The following is a 17,517-nucleotide window of genomic DNA, read 5'->3' on the forward strand; positions in this document are numbered from 1 at the left end:
AAACCAAAACCGAACGCTCAAGAGTGAATCAGAATACCAATTCAAGACTGAATACTCAAGATGATTGAAACACTATTAAACCGGACACCATTAGGACGAACGTTTGGAATATTGATCGAACACCTAGAGGACTGTGTCGAACAATAAAGAAGTAGACGATCGTCTGGAATCCGGACCGAATCAACACTTAATCGAACAGTATTAAATCAAAACCTGACCGAACGGTACTAAATCCAATTCTTAACCGAACGGTGCTAAGCATGCAAGACCGAACGGTAACAGATCAATACCTAACAGAAAACTAACCAATCAAATATCAACCGAACGGTATAAAATAAACCTTGACCGAACCACACAAATTACCACCTAACCGAACGGTACCAAAATAATGATTTAACCTATTCTAACGACCGAACGCTAATATCACTAGCGCAGGACGAACGTTAACGCTCGCTATCTGAGAGTACAAGACCGAACGCTGAAAATTGGTCGACCATTTGGTTTAGCACTGTACGTACGAATGTTCAGATTTGGCCGACCACTAATTGGTCGAGCAATGTGCGGACGAACGCGCGTTTCTGCAGTTTCTGCAGAATCGCACCAGATTTCCAGAAACCCAGAAACCCTTATTTTCATCGCCAAAATTCCCAGATTTGCATCAAATACAGTATATTTCAACAATCAAACAAAAAGATCTAACTCCCCTTACCTCTTGAAGACTTTCTTGAATCTTGAAATGCAGTGTCTTGATCTCCTTCCAACTCCAAAAGCTCTCCACTTCACCTCTCCCAGATCTTGCAGCAAGCTCTCTAACTCCTCCAGGTGCACAACCCAACCCCTTCAGTCCATGGTTTCTTCTCTTAAAGGGAAAGAAGAAGCGTGCACTGTGCCAGCTGGACGAACCTCAGCCGTCCCCCTTCCATCCTCAGTGCCAAATCTGGCTGGAGCACTCAAGGTGGAGAGACCCACCACCAACTGTTGCCGCCCACTTTTGCTGAACGTGAGCCCCCTCCATTTCCTTCAAACGTGCAGCTGCTCCCTTCCCCACTTTTTCTTTTAAAAAGGACGTGCGGTCCTTACAATCCTCAAACCACATAGTTGAATAAAAAGATGAATAATTGCACCTGGAAGTGGGAGATAAGGGATGATGTTCTTTAAAGACAATGCATGAAACCATAACCAAATCATGTCTCACTTTATGCAAGTTTCAGTCAGTTAATAACTTGTTTGATAAGTTTAGATACTAATTTAAATAAGATAAAAGTATTTAATAAAAAAATTTGAAGTATCAATCCACAACACAGGGTAGCTTCCACCATTGTGACAAACATGAAATACCCTCCCCAACGTCTTCTTTTTCATTTGAAATCCAAACTTAAAGTGGCCATAGGGGACCTTTTACAATGTTATAACTTAAAACTATCAATTGAATTTACAAGAATCAAAACCTACATTTGAGTTACTGCTTGATACAGACTTCTATTCTATAATATCCTTAGCTACCAGTGAAATTATGGTACATGCTTCTATCAAGCATATTCTAGTCTATGTACATTGGTTCAGATTGAGGACAAAATTTGAAGAAACTCAATACTGTTGGCTACCAAGCAGCAATTATCTTAGGAAGAATCCTTCAAGAGCTTTCAAGCTTTCCACATGCTAATAACCTTTTCAGCCTCTCTTTCAAAGCAGGGTGAAGAGCAGGACAAGAAATCAAGACATCAAGTGACCGAATGACACCTTTGCGCACAAGCAACTGAAAAGCCGATGACACACCTTTAACCAAGACACTCTTCCTTTCTACATCATAACTATCCACAAGATGCAATAAGAACTCAAGAAGAGCATGAGTAATGTCAACATACTTTGGAATAGAATGCACCATGAGCAGAACCGCAGGCTCAATGTTCATAATGGTATCCACCCTTTCATCGAAAAAGAGCCAGTCATAAAACAAAGCCAGTTTCACATTAGCCACAACATCATTCCTCCTACAAGAGGTCAAAAGCCAACCAATAAGCGCCCACCTAGGAACGATATCAGACTGAATGATCTCATTTGGAGGGTGGTGCGCACAGCATATGAACCTCACAATATCAATTATAACAAACTCTTTATCAGGCTCATTCAAAAACTTCTTAGCAAACCAAACCTGATGCCTCTTCTGATGCCCCAACTTTATGCTTGTAAGCAAAAACCTCAATTGGGTCTCCATGTCAGGATTGATCCTCAGCAGAGAATACCTGCTGGAAGTCCTGGTGGAGTAAATCTGAGCAACATCCTTAAACTGAAACCCCACAACATTAAACACACACGGATTAAACACAATGTCTTTCAACATAGCCCTAAACTCGGGAACATGAACCAAATCCTGCAACAAGCGAATAAAATCCCTCCCAATTTTCAAACACAAGTGAAACTCCTCTCTCATTATCTTCACGCACAGATGAATCTCCAACCGCTTCAAAGTCTCCGACTTTTCAACGCTACCACCCCTACAATGATCTGTTAAAACCCTAAGAAACGTGTACAACGCGAACGACAAAACGTGGGGCGAGTCTTCTAATAAGCGGCCCCAGTGTTCCAGAAAGAGGGTGACCAACTTGGAGCAGAGCCGCAAGTTTCCATCGCTGCAATCGGCGCCGACGATTTGGCGCAAAAGGGAGATCAAAACGGCGTCGTAGCCGATACCCAAAACGCACACCGTTTGATCAGTGAGCCAGAGTAGCTGCGTTTTGACGGATGCGAGGAGTTTGGGGTAGAGGTGGTTGACGAGGCCGAGGAGGAGGGTGACGAAGGTGGCGTAGCCGTCGGTGACGATGGCGTGCAAGTGTTTGATGTGGGTTTTGGCGAATTGGGGTTCCGTTAAAACGCCGTGAAGGATGGCACGGTTGAGGAGGGTGTATTGGTCGGGGCTTGGAATGGCTAAGGAGAAAGGGGGTCTCAGAGATGTTATCTGAGACTCAAAAGCTTCCCTCAGCGACGTTTCTAATGCGTTTTCTGCTTCCAAAGGTGGAGTCAGTGTTATCTTCAACGCCGCCATTGAAGCACGGAGGAGAGACACACCGCATTTGAATTTTAATCACAGTATAAATTTATGGCTTAAATCAACTTTTATATTGCGTAAGTACTAATTCAAATGAAAAAATTATATCGACTCTTTTAAATAGAATAGAAACTAAATAGAAAAGAAATCTGAAAAATCATATCCAAATATTAAGAAGAAAAACTACTAAATGATTTGTAAATTTACATTTTTCTTAACTACTGCAAACTCTTTTCTCTTTTATCTCTTTTAAATTGGGACAGCTTGTCATAATAATTTTTTAAAATTAAAAAGAAATAAATAAGGGTGTAAAATTTGATTTTTTTTTGTATATTTTATTATTATTATAATCTTTAAAATGAATATTAAGAAAAAAAATCTTTTGATACACTTAAATTTTTTAATTCATTTAATATTATTTTTAATTACTTTTTCTTTTTAGAAAAATATTAAATTTTATATTTTTATTATCATTTTATCTTTACATCTATGTCAAGGTAAAAGTGTATTATTAGAAAACTGAATTTATTCTGTTGTTAATTTTTATAAAATAATAATATTTTAATAATAATTTTTTTATAATAATTTAATATTATTTATATGTCATTTTATGATTAATTTATATTAATATTTATAATTATTATTATTATTAATTATGATATAATTTTGAACAAATTACCTAATATCATATAAATAATATTAAAATATTATAAAAAAGATGTTATCAAATTATCATGTCGTTTTTATAGGAAAATGATACTCGAACAACCAAATTTGACAACATTTGAACACGGCACACGTGTCAGCGTTTGAGCGGTCAACGTTTTAAAGGGAAAAAGCTGCTGCATTCTGAGAAAACCTGCTTCAATTGTGACGTGGCGAGGGACGGGCACAGGCAGTTTAGGGTGTGCATTTCAAATTTGAAATGATATTCGAACTTCGTAGAGAGAGAAGCGGCGCGAACATTGGGGACGGATGGTGTGCCTAGACAGAGAGACGAGAGAGTTGGAGAAAGGGTTCACGAGCGAGAGAGAGAGACCGAGTCCTTGCCGGAGTGCCGCCGTTCACTATTGAAGGCCGTGTCGGAGAGATCGAACGCCTCCAGCCCGTTCCGTTTGACGGCGCCGCAGCTCCGACGTGGAGCGCTCGACGCGAACACGGCATCGTGTTTCCTCCGTTCCGGCCCAGCGACCTAGGGAGGCGTTGAAGGTGTCGCTTCGTCCCAGGTGGTTCCGTCCCTGTCCCGGAGTGCCGCGGGAGGTTCGCCGGAGTCTCGCCGGAGTTTGGGCTGTTCGGTGGACCCAAAAGAGGGGTTTTTCGGGTTGTCAGTCCCACCCACACCTTAGGCAATCGTCTCTGTTCCAACCGCCACACGTGGTCTTCACTAAAGGTTGGTTTCTTTTTTGATTTGTCAGTGCAATGAATGTTGAATACATGGATGATGTTTTTGGATTTGATTTGGTTATGTATGAAACGTCTCCCAAGTGGATGTTGTTCTCTTTCTCATTTTTATACAAGTTCTTTGGTTAATCTTACATTGTTGCTGTAATTCTGTTCGATTGGTAGTCATGGATTGCGTTGGTCTTGCTGTCAAAAAACTTCAACCCAATAACCCACTTCATTCGGCTTTGGTAGCAGTAATGTTGGTGAACCAAGGGTCCTAGAGAATGTATTTTTATGCGAGACGAATTTGTTAATAAAATGTTAAGATTTGTTCCGAAACTACTTAGAAGTAGCTGAAATGAGGGAAAACAAACAAGCCACACCAAAATGAGAGTGATGGACGTAGTTGGCCTTGGTGTGCAAAAACTGGCACCCAGGTACCCACTTATTTTGCCTAAGGTACCAGTTCTGTTCCTGTACCCTGAGTGTTAGAAAATATTGTTTTATGTGGCACGAATATGTTAAAAAAATGTTAAGAAATTATTCCCAGATTACTTAGAAGTAGATTAAATGAGGGAAAACAAACAAGACACCCCAAAATGAGAGTGATGGACGTAGTTGGCCTTGGTGTGCAAAAACTGGCTCCTAGGTACCCACTTATTTTGCCTAAGGTACCAGTTCTGTTCCTGTACCATGAGTGTTAGAAAATGTTGTTTTATGTGGCACGAATATGTTAAAAAAATGTTAAGAAATTGTTCCCAGATTACTTAGAAGTAGATAAAATGAGGGAAAACAAAGAAGACACCCCAAAATGAGAGTGATGGACGTAGTTGGCCTTGGTGTGCAAAAACTAGCACCCAGGTACCCACTTATTTTGCCTAAGGTACCAGTTCTGTTCCTGTGCCATTAGTGTTAGAAAATGTTGTTTTATGTGGCACGAATATGTTAAAAAAATGTTAAGAAATTGTTCCCAGATTACTTAGAAGTAGATAAAATGAGGGAAAACAAACAAGACACCCCAAAATGAAAGTGATGGACGTAGTTGGCCTTGTTGTGCAAAAACTGGCACATAGGTATCCACTTATTTTGCCTAAGGTACCAATTTTGTCCATGTAGCATGAGTGTTAGAAAATGTTGTTTTATGTGGCACGAATTATATGAATTAGTAAATGACTATTATTTTTTTGTTCTCTTTTTTGTCGTGGTTTAACAAATGCTGACAATGTTTGTTATGATTTCCAATTTGTTGTTTTAGTTGATTGTGTTGGTGTAATGTAATTTCAGTTTTTGTGTTGGTGTAGTGTTATTATACATTGAATTCTGTGTTATTTTGATTTGGGGATTACTGTCATGTTGGTCACCTCCTGTCTAGTTCAAATATCTGGCATTTCTTAAAGAGAGTTTAAATTAAATTCATTGTGCTTGAATATGAATACTATGTATTAAGTTTCCGTTTTCTGTTCATTCACACCCCATCCGTCTAGCAGTTCCAGCAGCACGCCCATGAGAAGCTTGGGAGCTGCAACCTTCGAAGCATTTGTAACATCCAAAAAAAAAAAATCACCCTAAAAACAAATAATTTTTTTTTTTAAAACTTAAATGTTGTAATAATACATAACATCCCGAGCATAAACTAAAATCTATACAACAGTCTTAAGCTCAAACGCAACAGCAAAGATAACCTTGAATCCTTCTAATTCGATCTTCCATCTCTTCCTCCATTTGCACAGGATTACGTGACAATCCTTCAACTGCTCCCGTATAACATCACACATTATACGATCATCGCATTCACATGCACAAACAAGCAAAGTAAGGGTGAGCTAACCTGAAACACATCATTTATAAAACATGCATAGTTATTTCAATACAAATATCATATAATAATTAAGTCCGACATCCTCAAACCAACGTACCACAATTCCTGTTGGACACTCATTCCATAGTACCTAATAATCAACCCAATACACAATAAACTCTCATCCGGATGATACGTTGATGAGCAAATCAACGGAAGGTGCCCCACTTGTGATTTCATTCTTAGTCTCCTCAATATGTCCACAATCAACCACAGATCAAGACATCCTACTACAGTACCCTCAACCTCAATACATACCCAGATATCATAACATTACTGAATCAAACGATAAATCAACGAACTTATATTACATCGGATACTGTTTACATGAACATTAAGATTGATCACTTAAGCTAGAAACTGAGCATCAAACGCCATTATACCGAATACCATTAGGTCGAATACCAAAAGATCAAACGCTAATTAAGATCAAATACTTAGACTTCACGTTAAGACAGTGTACTCTACTAGAACAATTACTATTATTTCGAACACTAGTCGAACGATTGCTCAAAGATCAAATCTCGCACACCACAGATTAAGTACCATTCGAACGAACACTGATTGATCACTTTACTGAATTTAATTCTATCTGAGAGTAACCTCATCGAGACCGGATGTTCCCTACGTACAACCACTAACTATTAATGATCCTTACCTGAGACAGGCATCATCCGACCCGAGCACTACCTATGAATGATCACTTCCTGAATCATGTATCATCACGACTAATCGCTATTTATCAATCGATCGATACCTCAACGACTATCAAAGCCGGTCACTCCCTATAAATGATTACAACCTCAGAGCAACATCACCAATAAAGATCATTCCCTAAGAACGAACGCTCACTACACTAAGGACGAACGCTCACTACACCAAGGACGAACGCTAACAACACCAAGGATGAACGCTCACTTATACCCCTTAACCGAACGCTAACTTATTCCCAAAAGCCGAACGCTCATTAATGTAAGTACGATTTGGACGAGTGTCCAATATATTATGACGAACGAACGCGGACGTTCGCTCAGAACCGAACGCTCACCACTGAGCAATTTGGACGAACGTCCAATTTCACCAGAATTGGACGAACGTTAGGCCGACCCTTATTTGGTCGAGCACTGTTCGAACGAACGTTCCAAGATCGCTGATTTGGACGGACGCTCAGAACAATTACCGAACGTCCATAAATTTGGCCGACCACTATTTGGTCGAGCACTGAAGGAGCGAACGTCCAATTTTGACTCACCAAAATTGGACGTACGCGCATTCTGCAGAATCGCGCAGGTTCCAGAGAAACCCAGAAAACCCCATTTTCAACCCCTTCTTCCCAAATTTGCATCAAAATACAGATTATACCAACAATTAATGAAATAAATCAAACTCCCCTTACCTCTTGAAGACTTCCTTGAAAATTTTGGGATCTATCTCCTCCCATATGTGCAGATCAAGATCTCCTTGCAACCTCAACAATTCTTCACTTCTTCTCCCAGATCTTGCTGCAAGGATTCCCCTTTCACCAGATGCTCACCCAGATCCTTCTCTCAGGCCTTCAGAAGTTGGAACAGTTTCCCATGGGTGCTCCTAGAACGGCTGAAAACGAAAGGGAGGAAAGGTTCCCTTCTTCTGGAAGCTCTCCCTCATACCAAAGATAAGCCTCTCTCTCTCCTTCTCACATGCCAAAATGAAAGCTCTCCTTTTGCTGAGCCTTTTCCCCGTAACCCAAAACCTCCAATAAATGCTTCCTAATAATGCAAGAGGTGGGTGACCACCATGTCCCCACCATGCCTAAAATTACGGGTTTTACAGCATTCACGTCCAGCTGCATCAAACAGCAGCAACGACAACACACACCGTCTTCAAGTCCAGCCGAATTGGATGCACATGTTGAGATGGGAGAGAAGTGGAAAGCTGACACATACCTTGTTTATTCCATTATGGGCAACGATGGTGTGCAGAACATGCAGAAGTGTAAACAAAATGGAGGGCCCCACATGGCTTTATCTGACAGAGAAGCAAAAGAGTGATGGAAGAAATTCATTAAAGGTTGCTAATGGGAGACAACAGCATGGCAACCTGGCTGGAAACGCACGAGGCAGCACCAGAACGAGACTTGAGAATTTGGCTTTAAAAGAGTGAGAGGCCGTGAGTGAGAGGGTTACGCTTGGGAGGAGGCTCTCGGTTCTTCTCCTCCAAGTTCAGTAGATTAGCTTTGAACTCCAGATAATGTAATGTAGTGAGATTGTTGTATGAGAGTAGAGGTGCCGTGAGGTGCTGTGAGGTGCATAGGGAGTTCCAGCCGAGGAGAAGTCACGGCAGTAGGAGCTCTTGGTGATTGGCACAGTAGACGTTTACCATTTTGGCCATTTAATTTATACTGTTGTTGATTGTTTGCAATTTAATTTTGACGTTCGTTTGTACTGATAGCTTTATTGTGCGAGTTTACTGTTCCTGCAATTGCGTTTCTGCTGGTTTTGAATTCTGCACGTTTACTGTTTCTGCCTGTCAAACCGTTCGGTCTTTAACGTCACTGTTAGAGATCGTTCGTCCATCTTTCATCTGATTTTTATTTGCTCTGTGACGTTCGGCTTGTCTCTGTGTTTGTGCTTGTTGTTTATCGACCGTTTGTTCTTAATTTTCATATCGTTCGGTCTGTTAGAGATCGAATGGCTCCTTCATTTATACTTACATCTACCGTTCGGTCACAGTATGGACGTTCGGTCTTTACCTTGCTGCTTTAACCGTTCGGTTGATTCTTTATTTTCTGGTTTAGCTCTGGTCTTGGTACCTTTAGCTTGATGAATAAATATTCTTGTACCGTTCGGTCATTAACGTTCGTTTTTGTGTTTGGTTTAGTTTTCAATATCATTTTCCATTGCCTGTTATCTTCATACCGTTCGGTCACCTAATACCGTTCGTCCTTTTCATTAACTGTTTAAGTTGCTTTTACCGTTCGGCTTTATTGTGCTCATTTCTGATTTACTGCCTTAACCGATCGGCCTTGTTATAAGAACCGTGCGGTTAGGACGCTCATTATTTAGCGTTCACTCAAATCCATTTTCGGAGACCGCTCGGTCTCAATGTTATTACAGCTCGGTTTTTACTTCTGTGCAATTTATACTTCAACCTTTCGTTCTGTGCTTTGGACCGTTCGGTCTTTTATATCACCGTTCGGTTTTAACACTGGTTAGAACCGTTCGGTTTTCTGCTTTCAGCTTTTAATTTTCATAATTTTGTCAATTGTTTTTAACTTTCAACTTTTAATTAATTTAATTTTCCTTGCAAAACAATCCAAAAAAAAACCCCCCTTTTTTTGTGTCATCTATGACTGAACCGCAACATTGGTCCTTGAGAGACGACCTTCCTAGTCTATACTGCATTAATTCAAATCATCAATAACTCTGTCAACACTCAATTTCGTCCGGGTTGATTAATAATTTTATTTTCATCATAAAAAAAAAATAATAAAACAAAAATAAAATAATAATAAAAATAAAAATAAAAATATAAAAAAAAAAAGAGATGAAGCGTTCGTCCTTCATTGAGCGCGTTCGGTTCTTCCCACTGTTGCTGTGACCGTTCGTCCTAAACCGTGAGCCTTCAGCACGTTCGGCATTTTGCAGCCTTAAGCGTTCGATCATCGGCAAGCTTCCAACCGTTCGTCCTATCGTCCTCCCTCATCTACCGCTCGTCTTTCTCTCCTACCGCTCGTCCACACCAGCGTTCCGCTTAACGACCGTTCGGCCTCGCGGATATACCGTTCGGTCATTCTTGGCTCTAACGGTTCAAGCCTACGACTGTTCGTCATCTATGATCAAGCGTTCGTCATCTATAATAACAACATAAGTTGAACAGTATTATAAGAGTAAAACCAAGTAGTTAAATCAAATAAATTATAAAATCAAACAGCATATTACATCATGTTGTTAACAATGTAAACATAATGAAACAACAAAACATAATATAAGTAGAATAAAGCATAGTGTATAACACTAACCCGCTTCACGATCAAAAACCTCTCGCTTTTCATGATAAACATCTGCGAAAAAGGTCAAGGAGCCAAAGTTAAGCATAATGTAAGCATGCCAACTAAAGAAACAGTGAATCAAAACAAGTCGCATGACATACAGTCTCATCAGCCTATCTAAATGATTACATGTCTACACAATGCATAATATCTACAAAGCCCGGAGGGATTAACTCAACTGTATTCACCATTCTCCATCAGCTTCATAGCATCCTCAGTTAGCTGGTCAAATACAACCTTAGTCTCAGCAGACATTTTTGCCTTTCTGTCACTGTTACCTTTTAACCTTCTCAAGGCTTGCAATACCTATTGGAAGAATATCGGTTAATACTGCCCAACTAATGAACCTCAAAAAACTCTTAACGAAGTAGATATATGATATATAATTCCAGCCTAGTCAAGTATAAAGATTTACAAGATATAAAGAGAACATGTAAATGAACATGATATAAAATTAATAATTGCAGTTAGATACAAGCCAGATATAACTTTAAATATTGTTTCTTATATTTTTATCTTTATGAACACCATTAATCCTTTATTTTGAAAAAATGGCAATTAACAGGCTTTCTTTGATAACGGTTTAGGGTTGCCATACTCAACTCAAGTTAAAAGTAAATTTGCATACGCAACTATGGAGTCAACAGCAGATTCGAGTTCTCTTATTTTCTGTATTTATTTGTTCCAACTTGAAAAGCACAATGTCAAAATTACACATTCCTTACACGTTCAGATTTGAGAGTAAAATATTTTTAACTGGATAATATTTTTTAAGGATATGAACTACCCTTAGCAAGAAATTCCACAACTCCTTGGCCACATAAAAAACCAATGATTGCCTAAGCAAATGGATGATCTACAACTACTCTGGAGTGAATTGGAAAATAAATATTGTATTTTACAATGATACTTCAGTAGAACAAAGAAATAAAAAATCAAAAAATTAAGAATGAAATAATACATACATATCGTTTCCCCAGGTTCAGGAACATTTGCAATCCGCCTCTTCATGACGGCAATATCTTTAGAAGAAAGGTCCGGCGGCACTCCGGCGACACTCCGGGACAGGGACGGAACCACCTAGGACGAAGCGACACCTTCAACGCCTCCCTAGGTCGCTGGGCCGGAACGGAGGAAAGACGATGCCGTGTTCGCGTCGAGCGCTCCACGTCGGAGCTGCGGCGCCGTCAAACGGAACGGGCTGGAGGCGTTCGATCTCTCCGACACGGCCTTCAACAGTGAACGGCGGCACTCCGGCAAGGACAGATGGAAGAGTGTATTAGAAGGTTTCAATGTTTTCTTTACTGTTCTGTCTGAGCTGTAAACTTTTGTATAGATTTGAGCTTGAGGTTCGGGGTGTTACCGTAATTGTATTATTGTAATATTTCAAGTTTTGGATTTTAAAAAGGGCAAAAAATTTTTTTGGGGCGTTACAGTAATGGTATCAGAGCAGTTCATCCTTAGGATGACCTTTGTGTTGTGGGTTTACCGTGTCTTCGCTGGGAAGAATTAAGTGTAAATGGTATGATTTACCATTTCCTCCGAGTCTTCATAGTAAGGTGTGTATCTAACTAGAAGTTTTGAGAATAGAAAACGTCTTGATAAGAGTAATGAGGGTGCACACTCATGACTTTTATCATAAATGATTTTCCTTTCTTAATTATGAAGGTTTGAGATAAGAAAGAGTTAGAGCTTCAGTGTTGTTTCCGATAGTAATTCCTGTTTCGTTCTTGCTTTTGTGGTGGTGTATTAGGCTCTATAGTAGTAGAGGGATGCAGATTCAAGGACGGGTGAAGATATTGGACCTTAAAAGTAATGTTTTGGGTGATGAAATTTTATAGAAATAAGGCCAGAAAATCATATATCGTATGTTCGCAAGAAGTTTAGAGGTTAGATTAGGAGAAGCCTTAGTCAAGCATGGTTGTAGCAAGGTTTGAGAGGATTTCGAGAGGCAGTTAGATAAGGCAGAACATAAGTTCTTTGAAGCAGAATGAAGTATTATTAGGATCTTTAAGTTAAGTGAAAAATTTGAAGGATGAGATGAGAGAAACTTACCTTGACTAGTTTCGATAGGCTTAATTTTCGAGGACGAAAATTTTTGTTGTTGGGGAGAATGTAAAACCCGTAATTTTAGGCATGATGGGGACATGGTGGTCACCCACCTCTTGCATTATTAGGAAGCATTTATTGGAGGTATTGGGTTACGGGGGAAAGGCTCAGCAAAGGAGAGCTTTCATTTTGGCATGTGAGAAGGAGAGAGAGGCTTATCTTTGGTATGAGGGAGAGCTTCCAGAAGAAGGGAACCCTTCCTCCCTTTCGTTTCCAACCGTTCTAGGAGCACCCATGGGAAGCTGTTCCAACTTCTGAAGGCCTGAGAGGAGGATCTGGTTGAGCATCTGGTGAGAGGGGAGTCCTTGCAGCAAGATCTGGGAAAAGAAGTGAAGAATTGTTGAAGTTGCAAGGAGATCTTGATCTGCACATCTAGGAGGAGATAGATCCCAAAATTTACAAGGAAGTCTTCAAGAGGTAAGGGGAGTTTGATTTATTTCATTAATTGTTGGTATAATCTGTATTTTGATGCAAATTTGGGAAGAAGGGGTTGAAAATAGGGTTTTCTGGGTTTTCTCTGGATCTGCGCGATTCTGCAGAATTCTGCAGAATGCGCGAACGTCCAATTTTGGTGAAAATTGGACGTTCGTCCAGTTGGTGTTCGACGGACGACCAATTTCTGAACGTTCGGTAATTATTCTGAGCGTCCGCCCAATCAGCAAACTTAGAACGTTCGTCCAACTTGTGCTCGACCAAATAGTGGTCGGCCAAATTATAACTTGTAGAACGAGCGTTCCCTCAACTAGTGACCGTTCGGTCTTGCCTCCTCCAGTTACGAGCGTTACGTTCGTTCTGGGCTTGATCTGTGAGCATCCGGTTTTGTATTCTCGTGTAATGAGCGCAGCGTTCGTCCTTATGTTAGTTGAATGTTAGACGTTCATCAATGATATTTATCCAGTGAATGAGAGTTGTTGGACGTTCGTACTTAGTTTAATATTCGAATTGTACATATTGTGAGCGTTCGGTTATGAGTGTAAGTGAGCGTTCGGTTTATGAGTGTAAGTGAGCGTTCGGTTTATGAGTGTAAGTGAGCGTTCGGTTTATGAGTGTAAGTGAGCGTTCGGTTTATGAGTGTAAGTGAGCGTTCGTTTATGAGTGTAAGTGAGCGTTCGGTTTATGAGTGTAAGTGAGCGTTCGGTTTATGAGTGTAAGTGAGCGTTCGGTTATGAGTGTAAGTGAGCGTTCCGTTTATGGGTGTAATCGAGCGTTCGGTTTTGGATATAATTGAGCGTTCGACGTTTGGGAATAAGTGAGCGTTTGGTTAAGGGGTATAAGTGAGCGTTCGGCTTTTGGGAATAAGTGAGCGTTCGGTTAAGGGGTATAAGTGAGCATTCGGCTTTTGGGAATAAGTGAGCGTTCGGTTAAGGGGTATAAGTGAGCGTTCGGTTTTTGTATAAGTGAGCGTTCGGTTAAGGGGTATAAGTGAGCGTTCGGTTTTAGTATAACCGAGCGTTGGGTTAAGTTTTGATTTTAGCAACGTTCGGTTAGCTGTTGATTTATGTCGTTCGTTCATGCTTCTTTTAATGTCGTTCGGCCAAGTGACTTAGTGGTTCGACTAAATATCAGAACGTTCATTCTTAATTTGAAATTCTTGGGCGTTTGGTTTTAAGCGTTCGGTTTGAATCTTGGACGTTCGACCTTGGTTTAATTGTGAATGTGGGCGTTCGTTAATCCACGGGAAGTACTCGTCAGAGGTAACGTACGACTAGACTTGATCTCGAGCGTTCGTCCTTTGATGCTCGGTTTTATAATATTTGGTGTCCATAGGCAGCGTTCGGTCGTTGATGATGATGGATCCCAGAACGTTCGTTCAAACAGCATCAGAGTTGGAAATAACGTTCGGCAATAATGCATGTATCCGTGGGAGTATTTTGAAACAATTATTGAGAATTGTTGGTTATTTCCTTGATCCAATATTGGTTTATTTATACATATTATTGAGAATATGTTTGAATTCGTGATTGAGCACGCTTATTCTGTTGGAGGTGGTACATATCCTGTGTTATTTACTTGTAACTTCGTCTGTCTTTTGAGCATTTTTGCTAGTCTCATGCGTGAGACTAAGATTCAAGTGTCACCTTCTTCTGCGCGAGGAGGTGAATGTCTCGCCCAATGACTTCGGCTCGTGTTGAGTATAGTGCATCGTTACGCGTAGTATCGATGTTTTTACTCGTTAGTCCTTGAGGAGTCGGGGAGATAGGTCTGAAGTCGCGATGGAAGACGGCTCGGGTCGCCTGTTATTGAGAGCAGGTTATGACGACGAATTACAAGTAAACGACATCAGTTTATGAAAGACTAGTCTGCATCGTCATGTGGGTCGATTTACCATGGGAATTGTTATAGTTTGTATATAATGGATCTACGATGTGATACTTCTGGTTATTCATCTTGCATGTTGTGGCTGTGGTTTCCAACCGTGATGATCGTATTGGTACGGGAGAGATGGCAGTACAGATAAAACTGGATTTGGAATAATTCTTCGAGAGAGACGGGAAGTAAAACTTGTTGGGTCTATAGGTAGTAGCGTGTGTTATTATTAGTGACGTCCGGTCTTGGTATTATTTACTTTCGGGTAGTAGGCGTTATTAGGTAACGGTTGATCTGGATGTTAGTTGTTCTCAGGTAGTTAGTGTCCGGTCGTATTTTGGTACCCTGTGGTTTAGTTTGATTACGTTCAGTCAGTACTGAGGTGTTCAGTAGAGTACTCTAGGTGTTTAACCCTGACTCAGGCGTTCTTTATTCTAGTGTTTTGTCTTGTAGCGATGGTTCTTAGAGAATGATCTTTATTGGTGATGTTGCTCTGAGGTTGCAATCATTTATGGGGAGTGACCGGCCTTGATATTCGTTGAGGTAGCGATCGATTAATTAATAGTGATTAGTTGTAATGATGCATGATTCAGGCAGTGATCGTTCATAGGTAGTGCTCGATTTGGATGACGCTTGTCTTAGACAAGGACTGTTAACGGTTAGCGGTCGTACGTAGGGAACATCTGGCCTCTATGAGGTTACCTTCAGATAGTGTTTAATCCAGTAAAGTGATCAATTAAGTGTTCGTCCGAATGGTATTTAATCTGTGGTGCACGAGGTTTGATCTTTGAGCGATCGTTTGAATAGTGTTCGAAATAATGGTAATTGTCCTAGTAGAGTGCGTTGTCTCAGCGTGAAGTCTAGTGTTTGATCTTACTTAGCATTCGGTCTCTTGGTGTGCAACCTAATGGTATCCGGTCCAATAGCGTTTGATGTCTAGTGTCGAGCTTAAGTGATCAATCTTAACGTTCATGAAATCAGTATTCGATCTGGCGTTCAGTTTCTAGCGTTCAGCCTAGTGTTTGATCTCAGTGTTCATTATGAGAGTGTTCGGTCATTATGGTTTCCTGAGTTTAGTGTTCGGCTCAATTGTGTATGATCACCTAGCGTTCGTTTAAATGGGTTTCAGCCTAATAGTATTCATTAGATAGGGTTCGGCAGATAGCGTCCGTCCAAATAATATTCGGTTAGAAGGTTTGGGGAATAGCTTTGTCCAGTAGCTAATCATTGTATCATCCGTATGAGTGTCTAGTAGGATTTTGGTATGTTGGTGTATGGGAATGTCTAACCTAAATATTACATGATGATTTTATCAAAACAATTATGCATATTTTTATAAATGATATATTGCATGTTAGCTCACCCTTACTTATTTTGTGCATGTATTGGAAAATCATGTTTTTGCGATGATCGTATATCGTTTTGTTATACGGGAGCAGATGAAGAGATGTCGCGTGGTCTGGCGCAAGTGCAGGAAGAGATGGAAGAGTGTATTAGAAGGTTTCAATGTTTTCTTTACTGTTCTGTCTGAGCTGTAAACTTTTGTATAGATTTGAGCTTGAGGTTCGGGGTGTTACCGTAATTGTATTATTGTAATATTTCAAGTTTTGGATTTTAAAAAGGGCAAAAATTTTTTTTGGGGTGTTACAAAACCGAACGGTCAAAGACCGTTCAGCACGAACGTACATTATCACGGGAAAATTCTTATTCAATCCATTTACATTCCAATTTATTTCTCATCATGCAAATCTCATAGTTTCATGCGTTCATATCAACATCAACTTCCACATTTCATATAATCCATATCATGTAAATTCATGTATTTCATTCCCACTCAAAATCAACGAACGTTCATGCAATTCAATCTCATCAAACATCATGCACTATACTCATGCAGTCAAATAACGAACGTTCATACAAAACACAACATACAAATTAAATCAAATAAGCTTCCCTTACCTCTAGAAGTGCACGTACGTCCTTTAGACTAAAACTCAGTTTTCAGAAATAAGATCTCTTCTACCCTCAACGCTCAACCAAACTCTTCAAACTAAAACAAATTACAGAAAACCAAGATTGGTTCAGATAAGGTGACTGCATGCAACCAGAGCTAGGCTTGCATGTTGATACGGACGAACAGCTAAGGACGAGGAACTTACCCGTTTCAGAATCCAGAACTGTTCGGTTTAAGATGAAGCTTGAGACGCCGAGAATGCTTCCACGGTGCCTGAACGATGATCGGAGTAGAGAATGGTAAGTTACAGAAGAGAGAAGGGAGGGTTTTCTAGAGAGAAGAAGGAGGAAGATGGAAGATCAGATTTTTGGAAAGAGAGTGCATGCAGAGGAGAGTGGAGTGTTTTTCTGAAAATCCCAGTTTTGCTGCACAGTCGAGAACGAACGTCCCCTCTTCAGTCGACACCTGTTTTCCACTAACTGATTTCCGGGTCTCCTTCGCTTGACACCTGGCGTTCGTCATCTGAGTGTCAAGCTCCCCTCTTGACACGTGAATTCCACTAATGACACGTGCTTGGATTTTACTGGTTCCTGACTTTTGATTTTTCAGGTTCTGACAGGGAGGGGGCAGCTGCACGTTCAGAAAGAGGAGAGGGCTCCACGTCCAGCAAAGGATTGGCAGCAACAGCTCGTGGGTGGTGGGTCTTCCCACTTTGAAGTGCCCAGCCACCAGGAAACACCATCATTTCCATCAATTAGTGTGCTTGGCACTAAGAATGGAAAGGAGTGGCTGAGAATGCAGACTTTCCCTCTTAAAAAAAAGACCCGTGG

General features: G+C 40.4%; 1 protein-coding gene across 1 annotated transcript; it reads right to left on the reverse strand.

Annotated features, from left to right (window-relative positions):
* Nucleotides 1-1,317: 1,317 nt before the first annotated feature.
* LOC128193566 (uncharacterized) lies at nt 1,318-3,051 on the reverse strand. Its single transcript, XM_052867310.1, has one exon. The coding sequence runs from the start codon at nt 3,041-3,043 to the stop codon at nt 1,634-1,636; it is 1,410 nt and encodes a 469-aa protein (XP_052723270.1). The 5' UTR covers nt 3,044-3,051; the 3' UTR covers nt 1,318-1,633.
* Nucleotides 3,052-17,517: the final 14,466 nt, after the last annotated feature.

The sequence above is a fragment of the Vigna angularis genome, chromosome 8 (genome assembly GCF_016808095.1).
Source record: "Vigna angularis cultivar LongXiaoDou No.4 chromosome 8, ASM1680809v1, whole genome shotgun sequence".
Lineage (NCBI taxonomy): Eukaryota > Viridiplantae > Streptophyta > Magnoliopsida > Fabales > Fabaceae > Vigna > Vigna angularis.